Source organism: Xenopus laevis, chromosome 9_10L, assembly GCF_017654675.1.
Source record: "Xenopus laevis strain J_2021 chromosome 9_10L, Xenopus_laevis_v10.1, whole genome shotgun sequence".
Lineage (NCBI taxonomy): Eukaryota > Metazoa > Chordata > Amphibia > Anura > Pipidae > Xenopus > Xenopus laevis.
Window position 1 is genome coordinate 64,830,167 of NC_054387.1, and position 19,249 is coordinate 64,849,415.

General features: G+C 34.7%; 1 protein-coding gene across 1 annotated transcript in view; it reads right to left on the reverse strand.

Annotated features, from left to right (window-relative positions):
• LOC108701836 (low-density lipoprotein receptor-related protein 1B) overlaps positions 1 to 19,249 on the reverse strand; it is a 676,036-nt gene that overhangs the window by 17,262 nt on the left and 639,525 nt on the right. The window contains exons 75-85 of the mRNA XM_041576281.1: positions 19,080 to 19,214; positions 16,342 to 16,461; positions 14,584 to 14,825; positions 13,377 to 13,600; positions 13,183 to 13,289; positions 12,025 to 12,141; positions 11,494 to 11,667; positions 10,389 to 10,514; positions 8,372 to 8,536; positions 5,100 to 5,261; positions 968 to 1,142 (exon numbers count right to left, since the gene is read on the reverse strand). Coding sequence (XP_041432215.1) covers positions 968 to 1,142; positions 5,100 to 5,261; positions 8,372 to 8,536; positions 10,389 to 10,514; positions 11,494 to 11,667; positions 12,025 to 12,141; positions 13,183 to 13,289; positions 13,377 to 13,600; positions 14,584 to 14,825; positions 16,342 to 16,461; positions 19,080 to 19,214 — 1,747 coding nt within the window. The remainder of the gene's footprint in view (positions 1 to 967; positions 1,143 to 5,099; positions 5,262 to 8,371; positions 8,537 to 10,388; positions 10,515 to 11,493; positions 11,668 to 12,024; positions 12,142 to 13,182; positions 13,290 to 13,376; positions 13,601 to 14,583; positions 14,826 to 16,341; positions 16,462 to 19,079; positions 19,215 to 19,249) is intronic.

Sequence of the window (19,249 nt, forward strand, 5' to 3'; positions counted from 1 at the left end):
ACAAGTTCTTCCAGTATTGGCCCTAATGGGTGCAACGTTATACCCCTTTGACCTCAATGCTTGTGCCCATTTCATTAGAACATATTTCTACAGGTGATATGTCTTTGGATTACTGGGTCATTAAATATTTTGTTTTTCCTGGTACAGATTTTATTTTTCTGTACACAGTTTCTGTACATCTACACAATGTAAAAACTGTGTTTCAGGCTCCTTTCTATAAAAATGTTTCATTCCTTTGTGTAATTCCTGAGCTACTGTCTAAGCATTCCTTTGTAACAAGGCACCTATTACCTTCAGGTTTATCAACATATTAACTGAAGCCATAACAGTTAATACTCAAGCTGAGACATGATCCTCTGTAATACCGCCAAACCACTTTAATAAACAAAATTGTTATTACTTGAGAAACAGGTCTAACAATTTTTCTTCCAGGCAGAAAAAAATATTAGAGTGAAAACAAAACATAGCAAGTCTTGACACCAGAGGATAAAACAAACTTATAATGGTAAGTTACATCAGATATTAACTCTGTTATCTTCCCAAACTGTACGCAACCTGAAAGAATTAAAATGTGTTTTGAAAAAGCTACTGCATGTGAATGATGCTCTTCTTGACTTTTAGAGCATTATAAACTTACAAAACCCCAAAGAGAATTTTTGGAAGCAGGTTCCTACATTACTAGAGTTCATGAAGTGCACATATTTCCCAAATGCTTGAATTCATAGAAATATAAAAATAAGGTTACATAAAAAGAAAATCTGTAGAAATTATATATATATATATATATATATATATATATATATATATATATATATATATATATATATATATATATATATATATATATATATATATGTATATATAATATAATATAATTATATTATATATATATATATATATATATATATATATATATATATATATATATATATATATATATATATATATAATTTGAAAATACACTTACTTGCAAGTGACATCATAACTGTTCTTGTTGATGATGCAGAGACCCCCATGGCATCTCAGACATTTATCCACTTCACATTTTGTTCCCTCGTACCTTATAGGGCACACACATTCAACACTTCCATCATCAGCAATGGTGCAAGACTCAGAGTTTACGCAATAATGGTGGCACACATCTATAATAAGCATAAGCAGACAGAATTAGTTGCTCATTATTGCATATATGATATGCTGGCAAAACCTCAATGGAAAACTCAAATTTTGTTTATACTATATTGTAGAACCAAATTATTCTAGTTTTTAGTTGTGAAAAAATATTTAGGAGAAGTTCCCAAACTTTGGGGTTCAACCTGCTGAGGGTGGTCCATAGTCATAGATGGGTGTCTAACTTGAAGTTAGAACTTTATATGGGGTAAATATCTATTTGCAGCATTGAATACTGATAGAATTATAGCAAGGTGTTGCTTATACAATCTAGTATTACAGTTAGGTCCATAAATATTTGGACAGAGACAACTTTTTTCTAATTTTGGTTCTGTACATTCCCACAATGTTTTTTAAATGAAACAACTCAAATGCAGTTGAACTGCAGACTTTCATCTTAAATTCAGTGGGTTGAACAAAAAGATTGCACAAAAATGTGAGGAACTAAAGCATTTTTTAACACAATCACTTTGTTTCAGGGGCTCTAAAGTGATTGTTTCTTTTAAAAATTATTGTGGTAATGTACAGAACAAAAATTAGAAAAAAAGTTCTCAATATTTGTCCAAATATTTATGGACCTAACTGTATAACTATAAAACTGTAAAGTTCTAAGGTATCAGAAAAGCTTTTGCATGATAGCATTTCTTGCTAAGTTTTAAACTCAGGTTGTAGAAACATTTGCTTGGGGTGCAATTATATTAAAAATTTAATTATCAGGAATATACAAAAATTAATGAGTTAGGTTATACCAGATTGTGAGCCATGACATGAACAGACATACATTAGAGAAGCCTTATGAATCTGTATGGGAACCTATATTGCTTGTTCAAAAAACAGACACTCTAACTTTTGTATATTCCTTTATATTAGATGGCATCAAATATTAAGATGCAATACCAAAAATTTACATTTTCATGTCTGTTTCTTAAACAGCTTAATGGTTAAAATCTTCATAATATTTTGAGGGTCACATTGCCTACATTACTGCAATTGCTGCATCAGCTATGCTATAATGCCAGATTTACCAAAATGGAACAAGCTTGGGGCAGAAGTGCTTCTCTTCATCTTAGTATAATTTGCCATCATTTGGTGGTGCATCTGTCAAGTGTAGGTAGGGGTTGACACCCCCCTACAAGATATTGATAACCGATGACTGACTGATATCTTTGAAGGTTTCGAAATTTTCCTAATACGTACTTATTCCAAATCGAATTATTAAAGGACTAATTAAAATAACTTGTTTCAAAGTGAACTTTCCTTTAGCAGAAATTATATACACCTAAATGTAATTCACACAGCTATCAAAAGTCACCACAGAAGTCTATGATAGTTACATGCTTTTACAAAGTTTATAAAGTTTCATGCTTTTATACAGTCACAGAACTCCTAGGTAGTTTTTTATAGTCTAAGATTTAATATGTTGAGGGTAGGATTCGTGTTATTTGTTATTGCTTTTATAAAATGGAACCCAATGGCTTGCAGTTAGAGGCTTCTATATTAATATATATATATTCACAGGCCTACTGAAGTAATTTTTGCTTGTATAACAATAAAGTCATTTTAAAAGATATACATACTAATATAAGTAATTCTAAAACAACTGGAGTAATCAATGAAGACATTTCACTACTCATCCGAGCAGCTTCTTCAGTTCAACTGACTGGTGTGGGAAGTCCTCTGCATATAAACTCTTCCACTAATCCAATCACAATGGCACATTGTAACTCTTTAGAGAGGTGACATCTAAAACTCACAGTGGTGCTGATTCTGTGTAGTTACTGTGATAGGATTACCAATGTATCATGCAACTCCTGGAAACGTGTGTTACTTGTGAGAGTTGCATGAATGGATGTGTGAAGTGTTATGAAACTGCCGGGGTACAGATGTTAGAACAGCATTGTATGTAGCAGACTGGTGGTGTCCAAGGCACTCAGACACTACAGCTACATATGTGATGACTATGTTCCGCCTACTATGTATCTCCGGGTGGTTATTTCTTTTGGTGTTTTTGTTGGTCTTGGCTACTGTTGTTTTTTTTACAAATGCCCAGTCTGGGTAGCCACACACTTTCAGAGCTCCTCTGAGATGTTTATGCTCTTTGTCCTTGAACTCTGTATCAGTTGCCACACTTTCCACCCTGTGGTGCAGAGTTCTACTGACACCCAGTTTGTGTTCCAGTGGATGGTGGGAATCGAACAACAGATATTGATCCGTATGAGTGGGTTTCCTGTATACTTCCATTTTCAAGTTACCCTCCTCTTGGATGGATATCAAACAGTGCAAAAAGACACATTTGTTCTCACAGACATCTTCCCTTGTGAAATTGATATTATTGTCCACTGAGTTAATGTGTTCTGTAAAGCTGCCACTTCATTGGATCTGATTTTATCCCAAGTGTCATCTACATACTGTACCTGAACCAGTGACATGTGTAGTTCCTTGAAATGTAAGTACAGTCCTCCGTTCCATTTCCTCCATGTACAAGTTAGCTACAATGGGAGAGACGGGAGAACCCATTGCACGTCCATGTTTCTGTCTATAAAAATGGTCCTTGTATTTGAAGTATGTGGTGTTAAGGCACAAATCTAGCAACACACTTACTTGGTTAGAAGTGAGCTTTGTTCTGCTGCTGCAGTCGGTTTCTTACAGTCTCAATTGCCTCTGTCGTAGGTATACATGTGAACAATAAAGTGACATCATATGATACTTTTGTTTCTTGTGCCTCTAGTTTAACATCATGAATCTTACAAACTCTTTGGCATTCTGGATATGATGCACTTATTGCTTACCAACGGGGCTAAGATGTTAGTCAAGAATTTTGCAATGCTGTATGTCACTGAATTTATGCTGCTGAGAATGGGCCTTAGTGGGGCTCCTTCTTTGTGTATCTTGGGGAGTCCATATAAGCATGGTGTGGCTTCTCTGAGGTACAGGCAGTGGTATAAAACTCAATCGATGGCTTTCTCCTTTTCAAGTTGTTGTAGGCAACCTATCACCTTCTTCTTGTAACAGCTGGTTGGGTCTTACCTTAAGGGTTCGTATGAATTGATATTACTGAGTAATGTGGTTATCTTGCAGTTGTGTTGAGCACAATTGTGCATCACCCTTTATCTGCTAGCAGGATAGTGATGTTCGGGTCCTTACTAAGAGAATTGAGAGCTCCCCTCTTGACTTGACAAGGCTGATGACAATTTTAGCTGGAGTTGTTCTGCTTCTTCATTTTTTATGTGATTATTATTGATGGCAAATTATGTGGCTGTGATGAGTTCAACTACTGGGATGTATTGTGGTTGTGGCTAGCACATCCTTTTCTGGCTGAATAAGTACCCTGTCTGATAGGTTCTTAACCCATGTGTTGTTCTTTGGTGTCTCATCTTTCTGCCTTCAAGTTAGTTCTTCTGTCCTTTTTCAACTGCTGATTTGTGACAGTAAGGTGGTGAATCTGCATATTACTCTTAATGTGTTGGGCCATCTGTGCATGTTCATTAAAAACAACCACCATTTCTAGAGTTACATCAGGTAGTTGTTTTGCCAGACTCTGTTTCAGATGTTCAATTTTCTGCTTAAGGGCCTCAATGGTAAAGTTGATCTGTCTGGCCCGTTTATTTAGAAGATGTTTTTGGGCTTTTTGTTGGCTCTGTGACTTTTTTCAGTGGAACCCAGGTGAAGGCTACAAGGGGTGAGTCCCTGATGTCGGCACCTGAGATTAAAGCGTAGATGGTTTTGATAGTCTGACAGTTTTCTAGCTGTTCTTTCATGTTCCCAAACCAATTCTCTCCAAAATGAATGCAATATGACTATGCTCGGATGAGTAGTAAAATGTCTACAATGATTACTCTGCAAGTCCAGTTGTTTAGAATTACTTATATTAGATATACCATGACCTGGATGAATGAAAATATTCATAGTCATATATGTTTTTAACTTACGAAATTGGCATCGATCTCCTGTATATTCATTAAGGCATTGACAATAAGGTTGATTGCCAGCAGACACACTGCATGTACCACCATTCTGACAGAAATTTTCACAGACTTTTCGGCCACAGTTGGGTCCTGTAAACCCAACTGCACAAGTGCATGTTGGTCTTCCTGCAAGAAACATATAGATCATGATAAGCTGCCAATTTACTAAATATCAGATAAGTAAAAGATGTAGATACTAGTTGTATATTGCCTTTTAACTTTGTTTTACCTTGTTAAGATAGAGAGTTTTTATAGTAATTGTTCATCAGTGTCAATATCTATGTAACACCTAAGTCGCTGGTTCTCAAACTGTAGAGCTGGTCCCCTTTATTGAACCCAACTTTGTGGATTGGGCAAACATCTTGAAATGTAGTAAAGTTATATTTTCCAACACTTCATTATCTCTAACACTATAAACTGATGACTTATGACAATCTTGGTCTCTAAAAATTCATTACACTTCAGTCACATGTTTGCTTCTTTTTCACTAAGCTGTGATAGTGGAAATGGGGTTGGCTCCGTATATTTTATTTTTAGTAAGATTAAATCCCATTTATTGTCATCTTTGACCAGTGATAACCATTAGCTAAGTATTTAGAAAGATCCTATAAATCAGTGCTGTGAATCATTGTATTGTTATGCATAATAAATTCATTGTCATCATTTCTCCTAATCAATATGCTACAATGCCAAAACAGATCAAATACAGGTAAACATGATTCATCATCAAGACCTTAAATAAGTGGTACAATGGTGAAAGTCAGAAACCAGACTGAATGCATAGCTAGATATTAAGTATTAACCTACCCATACATTCACAGTATGTTTAGGCAAGCTAGAGTTTAATGAATTGTCAGCAATGTATATATATATATATATATATATATATATATATATATATATATATATATATATATATATATATACATACACAGTAGGTTTTAAAGAATCTTCGTAAGATCCCATTGGAATTTATTTGTTCTTTAGAAAAAAAAATATTTTTTGGACTACAAATAAAATATTGAAAAGTTACAGGCGTCTTATTTCTGTTTCACTTGCAATTGAATATGTTCAACTCAGTTTCAAGTCAAGAGAAAGAATAATATTTTGTTGTGGGTATATGTTGGCAAAATCTTTCAATGAAGCCACTTTGTGGTTTAGAAGTCAGTATCCTAATGCCAAATTAAAATGCTCCAGAATAGAAGGTTAAAAATGAAGATACAAAAATAATAATAGGTATATTAACAAAGACAGCAAATTATCACTCATTGTCAGCCCACAAAAAAAAGTTATTTTATTTTGATTGATGACCAGATTCTTTTCATTCTAAGATCAGACAGTTTGGGCTTATAGCATTGCATTGGCATGAAACATTTTTAGTACCCGTGTGGGGTGCATAATATTTGTGACCTTTCAAGATACACACATTAACAGTGAAAAATGTTACCAGTCTATATTCTGATGCTAGATTTTTATCTTGTGCATATTTTCGTTATCTGGGTCACCAGCTATCCAACTAACTGTAAAAATATAATAGAAGCCAATTGCGCTGGTCGAAATACAAGTGACAGGCAATTTCATGCCATAAAGTTTTGTCTGCTTGGCATTGGAACTGGACATGGAATGCCTTACTTTTTATGCTGCTGCTGTTATTCAATGCGACATTAAAAAGTATTTCTTATATGCAGCTTTTATATTTTAATACATCTTAAATTCTTATAAAATCGCCAACAAATAGCTTTTTTCTTTAGCCCTCCCCTATTAAACATTTCTATCTCTTTTTTTATATAAGCCATAAGCTATTAGATCACTTTCTAGTTTCCTATAAAATAAAAACAATATTATTGTTCAGTTTTCAATGGCTGCAAGTATAATTTTCCGAGACCTTTATGCTGTTAATGCTCATTACTGACGGAATCACATTAATTTGCTTTGCTGAAGAACTTTTTTGACTAAATCTAAAGTTTTAATTATGTCTCTCAGATGTGTGCTTTTAATTAACTGATGACATTTTCCTGGTGCAATTATTGTAGTTCAATACAACTGTCATAAACTTATAAACTTTAATTAAAGCTGACCCAAACTCTAGTTACATTATGTCCACACAGGAATTTGCCAAATGGCTTAACAGTAAGTAAACCAACAACGGATAAATCACTAGTGGGATTTGTTTAACAATTTAACATTTAGGTAGAGATAATGAGATATTATAATATACTATGTCACACAATAACTGAATGGCATCATGCTGTGAAAAATACAGTTTAAATTTTCAAATTTGAATTTTGAATCTTTTAATACAAATACAATGAAAGTGACAAAAGATATTGGGAAAGAGCATTATTAGAAACTATAGGGAGCTTCAGACATGTGTGGGAACATGAAGCTCCAGGAGAATTCTGTCACATGCTATAATGTCTCTAGCTGAAGATATATTGTTAGGGAAAATTTATGCCATATTAAAATAAATCTATCTATCACCTATCTAAAGAGACGGTTTGGTGGGGTTTATGTTGCATTTAGATTCCTTAGAGGGAGATTTATAAAAAAAAAAAAAAAACACTTACTATTCATTCAAAGAATTCCTGTATGAGTTATATGTGAAAAGGCTTACTTTCCCTTTGACATTTGGCTTTAAACCCACATTAGAAAAAGACCCAAAGCCATTTCTATTAGGTAGTACAGAACAGATTTAGGATTTTTTTTAAATCGGGTAGTAAGGCAGCTTCTGATTGGTCAGCCAAAGTGCACATTGCAGACTTATGAATCCCACAAAGCATAAACCACACACACAAAAAGCATTAATAACTCAAAAACCAAATGTATTATTCATAATAGAAAATCGCTGCTTGTTTGTGATTCATGTGCCTGTCATAATTTGTCACTAGTGTCTTGCGCTGCTTTGAAAAAACATCCCACCACCTGTTATCTTACTCCTTCAAAGTATTTCCCCCTTTCTCTGCATCTGGAGAAATGTTTACAGATTGCAAGATTATGCACAAAGTTCCTCATACATTTCAACTTCTATTTTTGTCATGACTATTTTTGTCAACAGCATAGAAAAGCTGATTTGAGCAGCAACCGCATTAACAGAGCTTGAACTCAGCTTCGTTATGTTTGTTTTATTTTTCTTATTACCCCATATCATATGACAAAGGTGTAATTATTCATTTAGAATAATACATAAACAGACTATAATAACGTTCACACGACAAATCATGTTTATAAATATTTACCGAGTGCAGATGCTGTGCACATCCCTCCGTTCAGGCAGTAATTATTACAGTGGTTGATTTCACATCTTTCCCCAGAAAAACTTGGCCAGCAATGGCACCTTGGATCACCTTTTTCATTTATTATGCATCTCCCTCTATTCTCACAAGTCAGTTTACATAAGTCATCTACATGGTAGCAAAAAAAAAAAAAAAGACAAATGTATATATTTGTATTACAGTATGTTCTTACAAGTTACAGGCTAAGGTAATTATTGTGTGTTATGCTGATAATGAAAACAAAATACATTATATACACAGTAACCGGATCCTATGGCTGGGGGCCATATTTCTTAAGACTGTCAAGTCATGCTGTGGACATGCTGCAGCTATAAGCAGTTTGTATACAATTGGGATTGGGGTGTTTTTCCTTTGGTTAAACCATTGTTCTCCCACAATCAAGAAACATAAGGGGTCATTTATGTACACCATAGGGTCTTGCTGCATTCTACACCTCTTGCTGAATAAAAATGCAGCATTGGTGGGCCCACGTCAGCCGTGTCCTTGCAGAGTACAGGGCCCATGTGCGCCTGTTGGTGTTCCCCGACATCATGTAAATCTTAATAAGTTTGGGGACGGGTAGGACATAGATAGGGAATGGGGTCAAATCTGTGCCTCCCTCATCCCTCATGAATACAAAGATGTTGAATACAGGCAGTGCTGTATTTATGGGGCAGCCAGAGGTCTCTGTTCTGAAATACATGGCTCAGACTTGCAGTTGCAGCTATTCAAGTAAAAATGAATGTAGTGTGCAATGTGCAAAACAAATGGCTCATTTGGCCTTTTCTTGCACTTTGTACACTGCCATACTTGTGGTAAATGACCACTATATATTTACTCCATTGGTAGCTATAACTGCTACACTCATATGCAGTCATTTGTATGCCTAGGCTTAAGAAACCACTTTATGATCACCCTCTTTGTTCAATCAAAGTACATTCTGGTGAACAAAGGAACACTTGTTCCTATTAGCTCTATTCATTGCCCTTCTTGGTCATGAAAGTTTTTTACAGGAGAAAGTTTCCATATGGGGAAAAGGGGCTTGGACTATCTCCTGCATGACTTTAAATGTATTAATGAACTGACACTTCAGTAAGATAGTTAAGGTACTACCCCCTAACACATTCACATGTACAGGTACATCTCTTGTATAAATGGAATTGAGCCTGGAATTAAAAGGCTGCCTACCAGATAGGCACAAAACAATATAAAAAAAGTACAGAAAAGGCAGATTTATTAAGAATTGTGGAAATCTTACATTAGTTTTTAAAACACAGATATTTAAGATAAAAAAGTTGCCACCTAAAATCTGCTGAAATTCTGTGCAACTTTAAGCAAGTTGATATTTAAGGGTTTTTTTCGCCAGAGTTTTAAGATTTTATAGATATATAAGATCTATTTATTTGAAATACATGCTGAATTTCAGGAAAAAATCAATCACAAATATAAATAAAGTTGTCTCATTGTGAACTAAAGAATACTCACCATTACATAAAACAATTAAGATATGTCATATGTCTCAAATCATGCATGACACCCACCTGCAACATGTCCTTTTTTCTACCACTTATAATGTTATAAGCTATATGTTTGATTACATCACTTGCCCAAGTCAATGTCTTCATGTTACAGTAGTCTCCACACTGATACTTTGTTACTATACCGTATAAGGGAATGTTCATATCTATTTCATGATATAATTGGAGAAGTCTATGACATCTATCTATGACTCTATGCAAATATCAATCTCACTTCCCACCAGAATAATGCAAACTGTGGCTTTATGACTGGAAGTTCGGGAGTTTAACGGCAGAGGAGATACTAATAGGGTTATAGCTATAGTTGTTATCAGGTGTTACCATCAAACATTCTTTTGATGCTTCCATGTCAATCATTTTTTGGGGGGGAAAGATTCAAGAAAATGTCATTTGTCCACACAACCATATTTGATCTGATTGTACAAATGGTACTCGACACTGACCTGCAGCATTATAGTCCATACAGGTTCCATTAACTATATGTTTTCCCTCTGAACAGGCGCAGGATGCTCCAGAAGGATTTAATAAGCAGATGAACTCACATTTTAAATCCAGACACGGGTTAGGCACTGTTTAAAAAAAACACAAAAAAGTAACATATATTTGCTTAGGTGGAAACTTTTAGCACAGTAGAAACATCTGAGCATGTGTAATTTGTATATGTCAAATTGGAAATTTGTATAAATTAAACACTTTTTTATGCTTATGTTGCAGTCCTGGAGTGAATCACATAAGCACTAGTTGCAGTGTTCTGGTAAGAAGCTCATCGTTTTTCATGTACAAAAATGCTGTGTACAGTTAATGGGCTTAGGAATCACGGTCTATAATGGAATGATTAGTATATTATAAAAATAGCTTTCAATATATATTGCATCAGTCCTGAAAAAGTACTTTGTGATGGGAAAAAGTTATTTGAGAGCTTACTTCATCATAAACACAAGGGCAAACTAACCTACCATAATAGTGTTCAAACCAAATGAAGTCACACTATATTTCTGTCATACTCCAACATACTGTATGTATTACCATTCTTAAAGTAAATTGTTCAATAACACTTTTGTCCAAGACTCCAGGTCCAGAGGTCAAATTAGTGGGAACCTTGACAACATGTTACCCATTGCCCTGTGTTCATACAATTATCCCAAAATTGTAAATTGTAAATATGTAAATCACATTATGCCCACCCTCAAGTCAAATTTTTCCTTGTTTCAAAAGCCTGTTCGGATGGAATGACAAAGATTGCTGAGGAATTGTCAGCACGAAGCCCTGTGTGATTAGTAAGCTCTTGCATGGTTTCCTAAAAAAACAGCCCCCAAGTACTATATTACGCAATTGATAATAGATCATCATTTTGCACTAAAAAGTTTATCCATTTTTATTACATAGTAAATTTGACAATTGTGATTCTAAAAGTCATACACATTATATTTCTTGCAAATATGCAAAATAAATAAATAAAGCAAACAACATTTTTTTGCAATTATTCTTTCATGAATACAGGACTGTAATTAAACATGAAAATTGGAGGGTAGAAACATGCATACTTACAATTTAGTTGTTTGTAATGATGTGATATTAGCACACTTTTTGTTTTCTCAACATTTAGGTTAAGGTATTCCATTACACCATTGCCAAACTTCTGTATTCTAAATGCACCGTTTTTCAGACCTGCTCCATAAATATAATCCTCAAAGATATCAATTCTGTGAGGGTAAAGTAGGCCTTTCAAGTGTAAAATAAAAAAATAAATCAGTCCAATGAATTATAGAACATATTAGTACTTTAAAATATTCTTGAGAGTCTACCATGTTTTATTCAGATATTAAAAATAAATAAATATATACATTTATGTAAGACAAGAAACTGCATTTGGCCTTTCAAAGCCATGTTATATAAAAGTTACACTTGTACTTGGGTTATTGTAGAAGTATTTACAGTTCTGAGAGGAAAAAAAAATCATAAACATTGCCAATAAAAGAGGTCATTTTTATCATTTATTTTATCAAAATATTCTTGGATTCTTGAGAGAACCATATGAATTTCACAAGAGTAACAGTTTGTTGACATTTTGCTATGTACCTTGTTTGCTACTAACAGCTATGATTAAGTCTGAACCATCCATTTTCACAGTTCCAATGACCGACATCTCAAAATCAGCCCAGTACAAGCGCTGGCTGTAGTGATCAACTACAAGGCCTAAGTGACAAGGTAGAGTTTGGGAAAATGAAGTTAAGTAAAAGAGAAAACAAAAACATTAAGACAATTCTAGGTCATAGCATGTTGTCTTTGCAATTTCTTATTCCATACCATAGACACCCCTAAAGAGTTACAGGAAGATTTGTGAAACATAGAAAAATCTTATCAAGCCATTTGGAAAAATATTGGAAGCTATTTCTCATATTTTTTCTGTGCTTCTAGGGTATTTATCATTTGTTGCTCCAATTTTTTTGAGCATGAAAATGGCAAGAAAAATCTGCTTGCATTGTGTAAAGTTCCCATTAACTTTAACAATGAAGCAACTCAAGAACTCTCTTGAGGTGTCAGAAAGTACTGCCATGTACTTTTATATTCTGCTTTCTAAGTGATTTACCACATTAGACCTAGTGTAATCCATTGTGAATGGTAACATTTAGAGAGACCTTCTTGCAAAAAAATTTTTGGCCTTCTGAGCCAATCAATTGTCACAACAGGAATCCAATAACCTTAACCCACAGTCCATGAAATTACATCAGAGCAGTCCTCTATATTACACTTTATTTCAATTGTACTAGCTGCAGGTGACCACCTTGAAGGACCACATTGCAGATCTTCTACTTTCTACTATATTCTACCATTTGTATTTTCTAAATACATATTCTTTTGATCTGTTGTTCCCCTCACTGCATCAGACCCTCTTATCAAGACATACTGAGCACAACAGTGGATCAGTCATTTCAGACCATCCAGCCATGACTATATACACAGTAGGAAATCTCAGCTGAAGCCACATTTAAAGTTCCGGAAAATATCTTTTAAGAGGTGTGATTATAGAATGGTTTTGCATTATAACTTTGGCAAAGACTATGGCATTTTGGCATACAAAACTAATATAATATAAATATAGTATTTTTATGTTAATGAATTTTCTTGCTGATTTTACAGTGGATATTATTTTTTTTAGGGGGGGTCTTACTGACGCTTTAATATAAGCAAATATACAGTACATTAGTTATTGGATGTCAATAACAAAAGAAATACCTGTTGGTCTTTGCAAATTTTTCTGCACTATTATTCTTCTTAGAGTGCCATCCATTGCTGCCTCTTCTATGTGTGACCGATCACCAATAACTGTCCAGTACATCATTCTAAAGGATATTGCATTGTAATGTTATAGAATGTATGGGAGTAAAGCAGGATTTGTTAAATAATTTGAGTGCTCATAAATAACGTACCCTTTTTTTGGATTGACAGCAATAGCATAAGGTTCTCCAGCAATATGTGTTAGGAGTCGTGTACAATTAGGACCATGTATTTGCCCTACATTAATGGAGTATCTCAGATTGGTCCAGTGAGAAGTGTAATAACTGAACCAATGCATGCGTGAATGGTCTGTCCAGTAGATATTCCCTGAAATCCAATCAACTGCAATATCTCTTGGTCTTTTAAATTCTGGGCACTACAAAAAGAAATTATGATTTTAAGGCAAGATTAGTTAAAAGTACAGAAATTCTGACATGCAACAGCCATAATTAGCAAACATATTTTAACATTCTAGAATAACCAGGAATGAAACACATAAACTTGGTATGCACATTACAATTATGCAGATTTTTCACAGTACAGTAACCTGCCATCATTTTACTTTTAATGGTCTGCTACATGTTGGATAATGAAAGCAAATGCCTGTAAACTTATACAGTATTGTGTAACATGCTATTTTTATAATGTGTGTTAATTTGTTTTTGAGAAAAGCTGAGCAAAATGTGCTGTTAAATCACTAGGAGATTTGCAAATTATTCCCCTGGGTACTCCATTATCAGATCTAGAGCAAACCAAAAGAGTGCATAAAGAATTCTTGCACTGGTAAAATGGAGGCATTAATATTAATATTAGTTTAATATTGGTTTGAGCATCAGGAAATGAAGGAAGAATCTTAATTGCCAATACATGCCGATCATTTTGTAATGCATTATAGTCAACATCTGGGCATGTATGGCATCTTGGGTATGGGGGGATCACAGTTTTTCTTCTCAGACTTATTTTGTTTTTCTGGTAATAGCACTTTTGACATGCGTCAGAAGATGTATATTTGAGAAGAACAACATGTCTGCCTTACTTCTTCTCAGATCTTGCTGTTTACTCACCTGAGTGGATGGTAAAATCCCACAATATCCATCACAATAACTGCCAGGATAGCCTGTGTAGATTATGGCCACATTTCATACATAAAGCACAACACTATGCATGGTCCCTTAAAATACCATGTGCTTAGTCTGTATAAAAAGTTGATTATCTCCTCAAATGGTAGCTTCATTTCTTTATTTATACATTCATGAACTTATTTTTAGCTAATGTATACACATATTCTTTGACTCATTGTTGATAACCCATTTTTGACATTGTCTGTTCTCTTTATACAAATGATAATATTAGACTCACAATCAAACCACTTCTGGTTTCTTTTCCTCCTCTCCCGTGAAATGTATTGAAGAAAATACCCCCTGGGTTAAACTGTGTGCTCCAGATAATCATATTTCCCTGTAGATACATGTCCATTCCTGTTATCCTGGAATTGTAGGCAATGCGAGAAATCTGCTGATGCTTTGCATTGTTACCAAAAGGATATGTGAAAGCAAGGACCTCTGTATCATTGGCAACATATAGAACTTGATCTTCCGTGTCTGAAATAATAAAGAGATGCTTATTTTTAATTATCAAAAGTATTACATAAACATTTATTTTATTTTTGTTTCAAATGGGTATTACTACATGACAAGGTGACTCCTCAATTGACCCTTCTTAAGTCATTCCACTGAACTCCTATTTTTACATACCTTAATGAAACACCAGGAGCTAGAAATGGGGTAAAATGTTCACTGCATTTATTCACATTTTATTAAATAAAGAGGGCCTTGCTACCACACCCCAAGGCAAAATTCAAAGCCATAATTCTATAAGAGATTACTATTATGCTCTGCCATTCCTCACTGAAGACTTGAGATCAGCACTGTGTCCACCACTGAATATTAGGCTGCCTCTGCCTACAGAGAGGATGGCCCCAAACTCTGCTACCAGCAGGAACTGCATCTCCCACCAAGAGAGAAGTTCATCAGCCTGAATCTGCAGTGTGTCTGTGATAGGAAATCTAAGCAGGCTGTAATATCGTCTGTATCAATCAACCCGCCATGCAGTCACAGGAGAGAACCTCCTTTCTCCCTCCTCTAAAAATCTCCTGTGTAGTACACTGGCAAGGTCATACTGCTGCTGTGACAAAAAAAATGTAAAACACATTATCATATATCCACTGTATTAATCCAGAGGAAGGCAAAAAAAAACCCAGCCCAAAGCCAATGCCAATTATGCCTCAAGAAAATCCTTCCTGACCCCAATAGTGATTGGAAACATTCCCTGGAAAAAACATTTGACATTCATTTAACATGAATGATACCATGCAGACTCTCATGTTTATACTGGATAACGGAACCTTCATTTGGTTATTAATAGATAATATGAGAACATAAAGAAGAGAAATTTCACAAAATATGCAAAAAAGGGTGGGTGGGATGTTTTTACCTGCTCAGAAGATAAGGAAGTGAACTGCTTCTTCCCTTGACATCACATCCCTCTCTTTTTCCACCCCAGCCCAGCTTCCCCCCATCTTGATTCATTGCTTCTCACCAATAACAGCTGCATCTGCCAATCTCATAAATATAAACCAGTGTAATCTGGCTGCTGGTCATTCAGATCCCTTGTCATGCAGCCCCTGCATTTATCATCAGTTTTGCACTCTGGCATTAGGTGCAGAGTGCAGAAACCATATGAATCAAATGCTATTGCACCCCTTAGTGCTCTAGTAATTGCACCCCAAAGAAAAGTAAAAGACCCCCAGAGTCTATTCTTGATAATTAACACATTTCCATTTTTCTGCCTTCCATGTGTCTGAAGGCAGTGTGTAACTTTGCTTAACCCCCATTGCTATACTACAAGCCTTTGTCTGTTTTACCAATTCTCCAGTACCCCCCAGACTTTACTTGTTCTGTCTGTTCTTCAGCTACTGCTTCCTACCTAGTTCTTTCTTGTTATGATAATGTAGCATCCATGTGCACCGGCCAGTATAGCCAGAGTGGAAAGTAGGTACATTATAATGAGTATGTATAACTTATTTTTGTATGTATCAATAATAGAAAATCTATTCACCTTGTGCTATACAACTGTGATTTATTTCTAGGAAATTTCTGTCACACAAACATCGGTAGGATCCTTTCAAGTTTGTACAGTGATGGGAACAGCTACCCAGGAGTAAGCACTCATTGATGTCTGCAACAAAAGAAATGCAAAACAATGTTTCAATAGATTTTAAAATAAGGATATGTATTATTCAAATATGTATGTTGTCAATAAATATGGCCATGCAAAACCTATTAAATAATCCTGAAATGTTGTGATCATGTGATTCAGAGGTGAATATTAAAAAAAAATATTCAGAATTGCCCTATCACAACAAAATGTGGTGTAATGTAAGTATAACTTACTTTAAGGCATCTTGAGTATTCCCAATAAATCATGTCTGAAATTTAAATATGAAATTTTGGATTTCAAATGTTGTTGCTACAGTGTTGTAGTTGTTAACGTATTACATGTCCACCAAGAGTATAAACTATTTTCTATCATATATTTAGTTTGAAGGATTCAGGGTCAAATTAAGGGGCCTATTTATGATTACTCAAACATTTCGGCTCAAGCAAGCCTCAAGGAAATGCTGCAAGAGTTACCTAACTCATGAAAAACCTTGGCATTTTCACAAAATGGGCTTTTGTAAAGAACATAAATGTTGACATCTAAAAGCTGGCTGCGTTTTTATTCATTTCAAATGCCAATGAAAATAACAGAAGTTGCAGAGGTTTTTCAGTGTGAAACCCAGCATGTTAAGTTTCCTTTAAGACCTTGATAACAAAAACTACTCCTGCATTTATAGAAGTGGTAAGAAATACATTTATCACTGAATTATAACATATATACACAACTCATTCCCTTATTCATCTAACAGTGCTGCTTTATAAATATATAATATCAAATATATATAAATATACATGTCAAGTTTCTTGACAAAAATAAGAAAAAAAGGACACCCTTAAAAATGTGACACTATACATTTTATTTCAATTGAATTTATTCCTGGAATAAAGCATAAATAATGAAGCAATTCAGCTGATTAGAAATTGATTTAATATCATCAATTGCTTGTCAAATGAGACCTGATATTGTAGGTCTGAGATTGTAGATATTAAGCAAATATATTGTAGCACTGTTGCTTTTGTCCTATTAAATAAATATAGCAGCTTGGTTGCTTAGTAGAATGAAGCTCTACAATTATTAAAGGCATCTTGTATGTACTGTATTTGGCTAAAGTTTATTTTCCATTCATTTTATCTCGAACTGATTACAGAAAATACAACCCAAAAGTTAACTTTCACCCATTGCTCATAAAGTTGTGCTATAGGAGGAAGTATCCCCTATTGGCCCAAGGGAAGTTTACCAATTTCTATTTTTTGGTGTGAACAAAAGTGTAGGAAACATATGCTCAGTCTCTGTCATAGCAGGAGGTGGATTTGTGAGAAAGCAAAAGTAGACCTCAGTACAGGAGACTGTACTGGAGGTCTACAGGAGATCAGGCCAGGCTATTTTCCGAAAAAATGTATGCATTTGTAATGGAATAGAGATGATTTCCCTTCCTTGAAAGTGTCTGGACTATAACTTAGTTGCTGAAGAAAATAATCCAGAAACACATCAGAATCTTGCTCAATGAAACAGGAGCTTTATTTAGCCCATGTGTATCTGAAAAAAAGAGAGCCTCTTTTTTTTCAGATACACATGGGCTAAATGAAGCACCTATTTCATTGAGCAAGATTCTGATGTGTTTCTGGATTATTTTCTACATGTACCTTTGACCCCGAGCAAGGGAAGGGTCTTCCAGTTGAGCACCCAGCACTTTCAACAAGTGGATTTAGAACAGGTACCCCACGATCGTGCTGTGACTGTACCAAATGAAGTGCACCAGTGGTTCCTAAACAAGAAACAATTAGAAATTGTTTACTGAATAGAAAATGCACTTCCATTGTATGGTAGAGGCAAATGGTTGAGACTAAACTATTATATGACCTAAAACAAAGCAAGAAGGCCACTTCAGACAAAAATTACAGCAAACACATGCTGCCCTAGTTGGATGGCTCTGTTGCAGGATAACGTATATGACAATGCTTTGATGAAATCATAATCTTGTTATTAGGTAAGGGGGTCCTTGAGCAAATCTCTGGCCACAAATTGGGTCTGGAAAAATGTAAATAACAATGCAGTGTTTAGTCAAGCAGTTCTACAAATGTTTTGATGGATAGGGCATAACCATTGCAAGGATAAAGTATTTATTTCCCCTGCACACTTCAGAGGGAATTTTTTAGAGCCTGTCTACCAAGTATTTTGCAGATCTTAGTCTATTTAGTTTCTCCTCCATAAACTAACATTTTTTGAAGCTGAAATAGCTTTTGATTATGCGTGCTTGTTTTTAGAATAGTTCCATATTTGGAATAAAATAAGCTCTGCATTATCCAATATTTAAAAATGTCATTCATAACTCTCATAAAGTTCAAAAATGATGTGTGGAAAAAATAACATTTGATTCAAATATTTGTTGTTTTCAGAATTAAAGAAAAAAAAAGAAAAGAAGATAGGGCATGTAGGCAATACTCATAGGTGTATATATTCTAATTAAAATGATATATTCTTAAATACTTCCATGTATTATCTTTATTTGTATTAAAACTGTAGAATATTACATGATTCATTTCCTGCCATTTGCAGCCACCAAATTGTATAACCAGGTAGTCCAATCGCATTAAAGAGAATATTTACCATTTTGACACACCATCTAAAGAACATACCTTCACACTGTCTGTTTTTCAAGTTTCTCTGGAAACCAGCCTTACACTGACAAACAGCAGGTGTATTTGTCTCATTGCAGTAGGCATCATCTCCACAAGGATTTACATCATCCTCACAAGAGAATTCACCCAGTTCTGGAAAAAAAATGAAAATTTCAAGATTGCAGTGG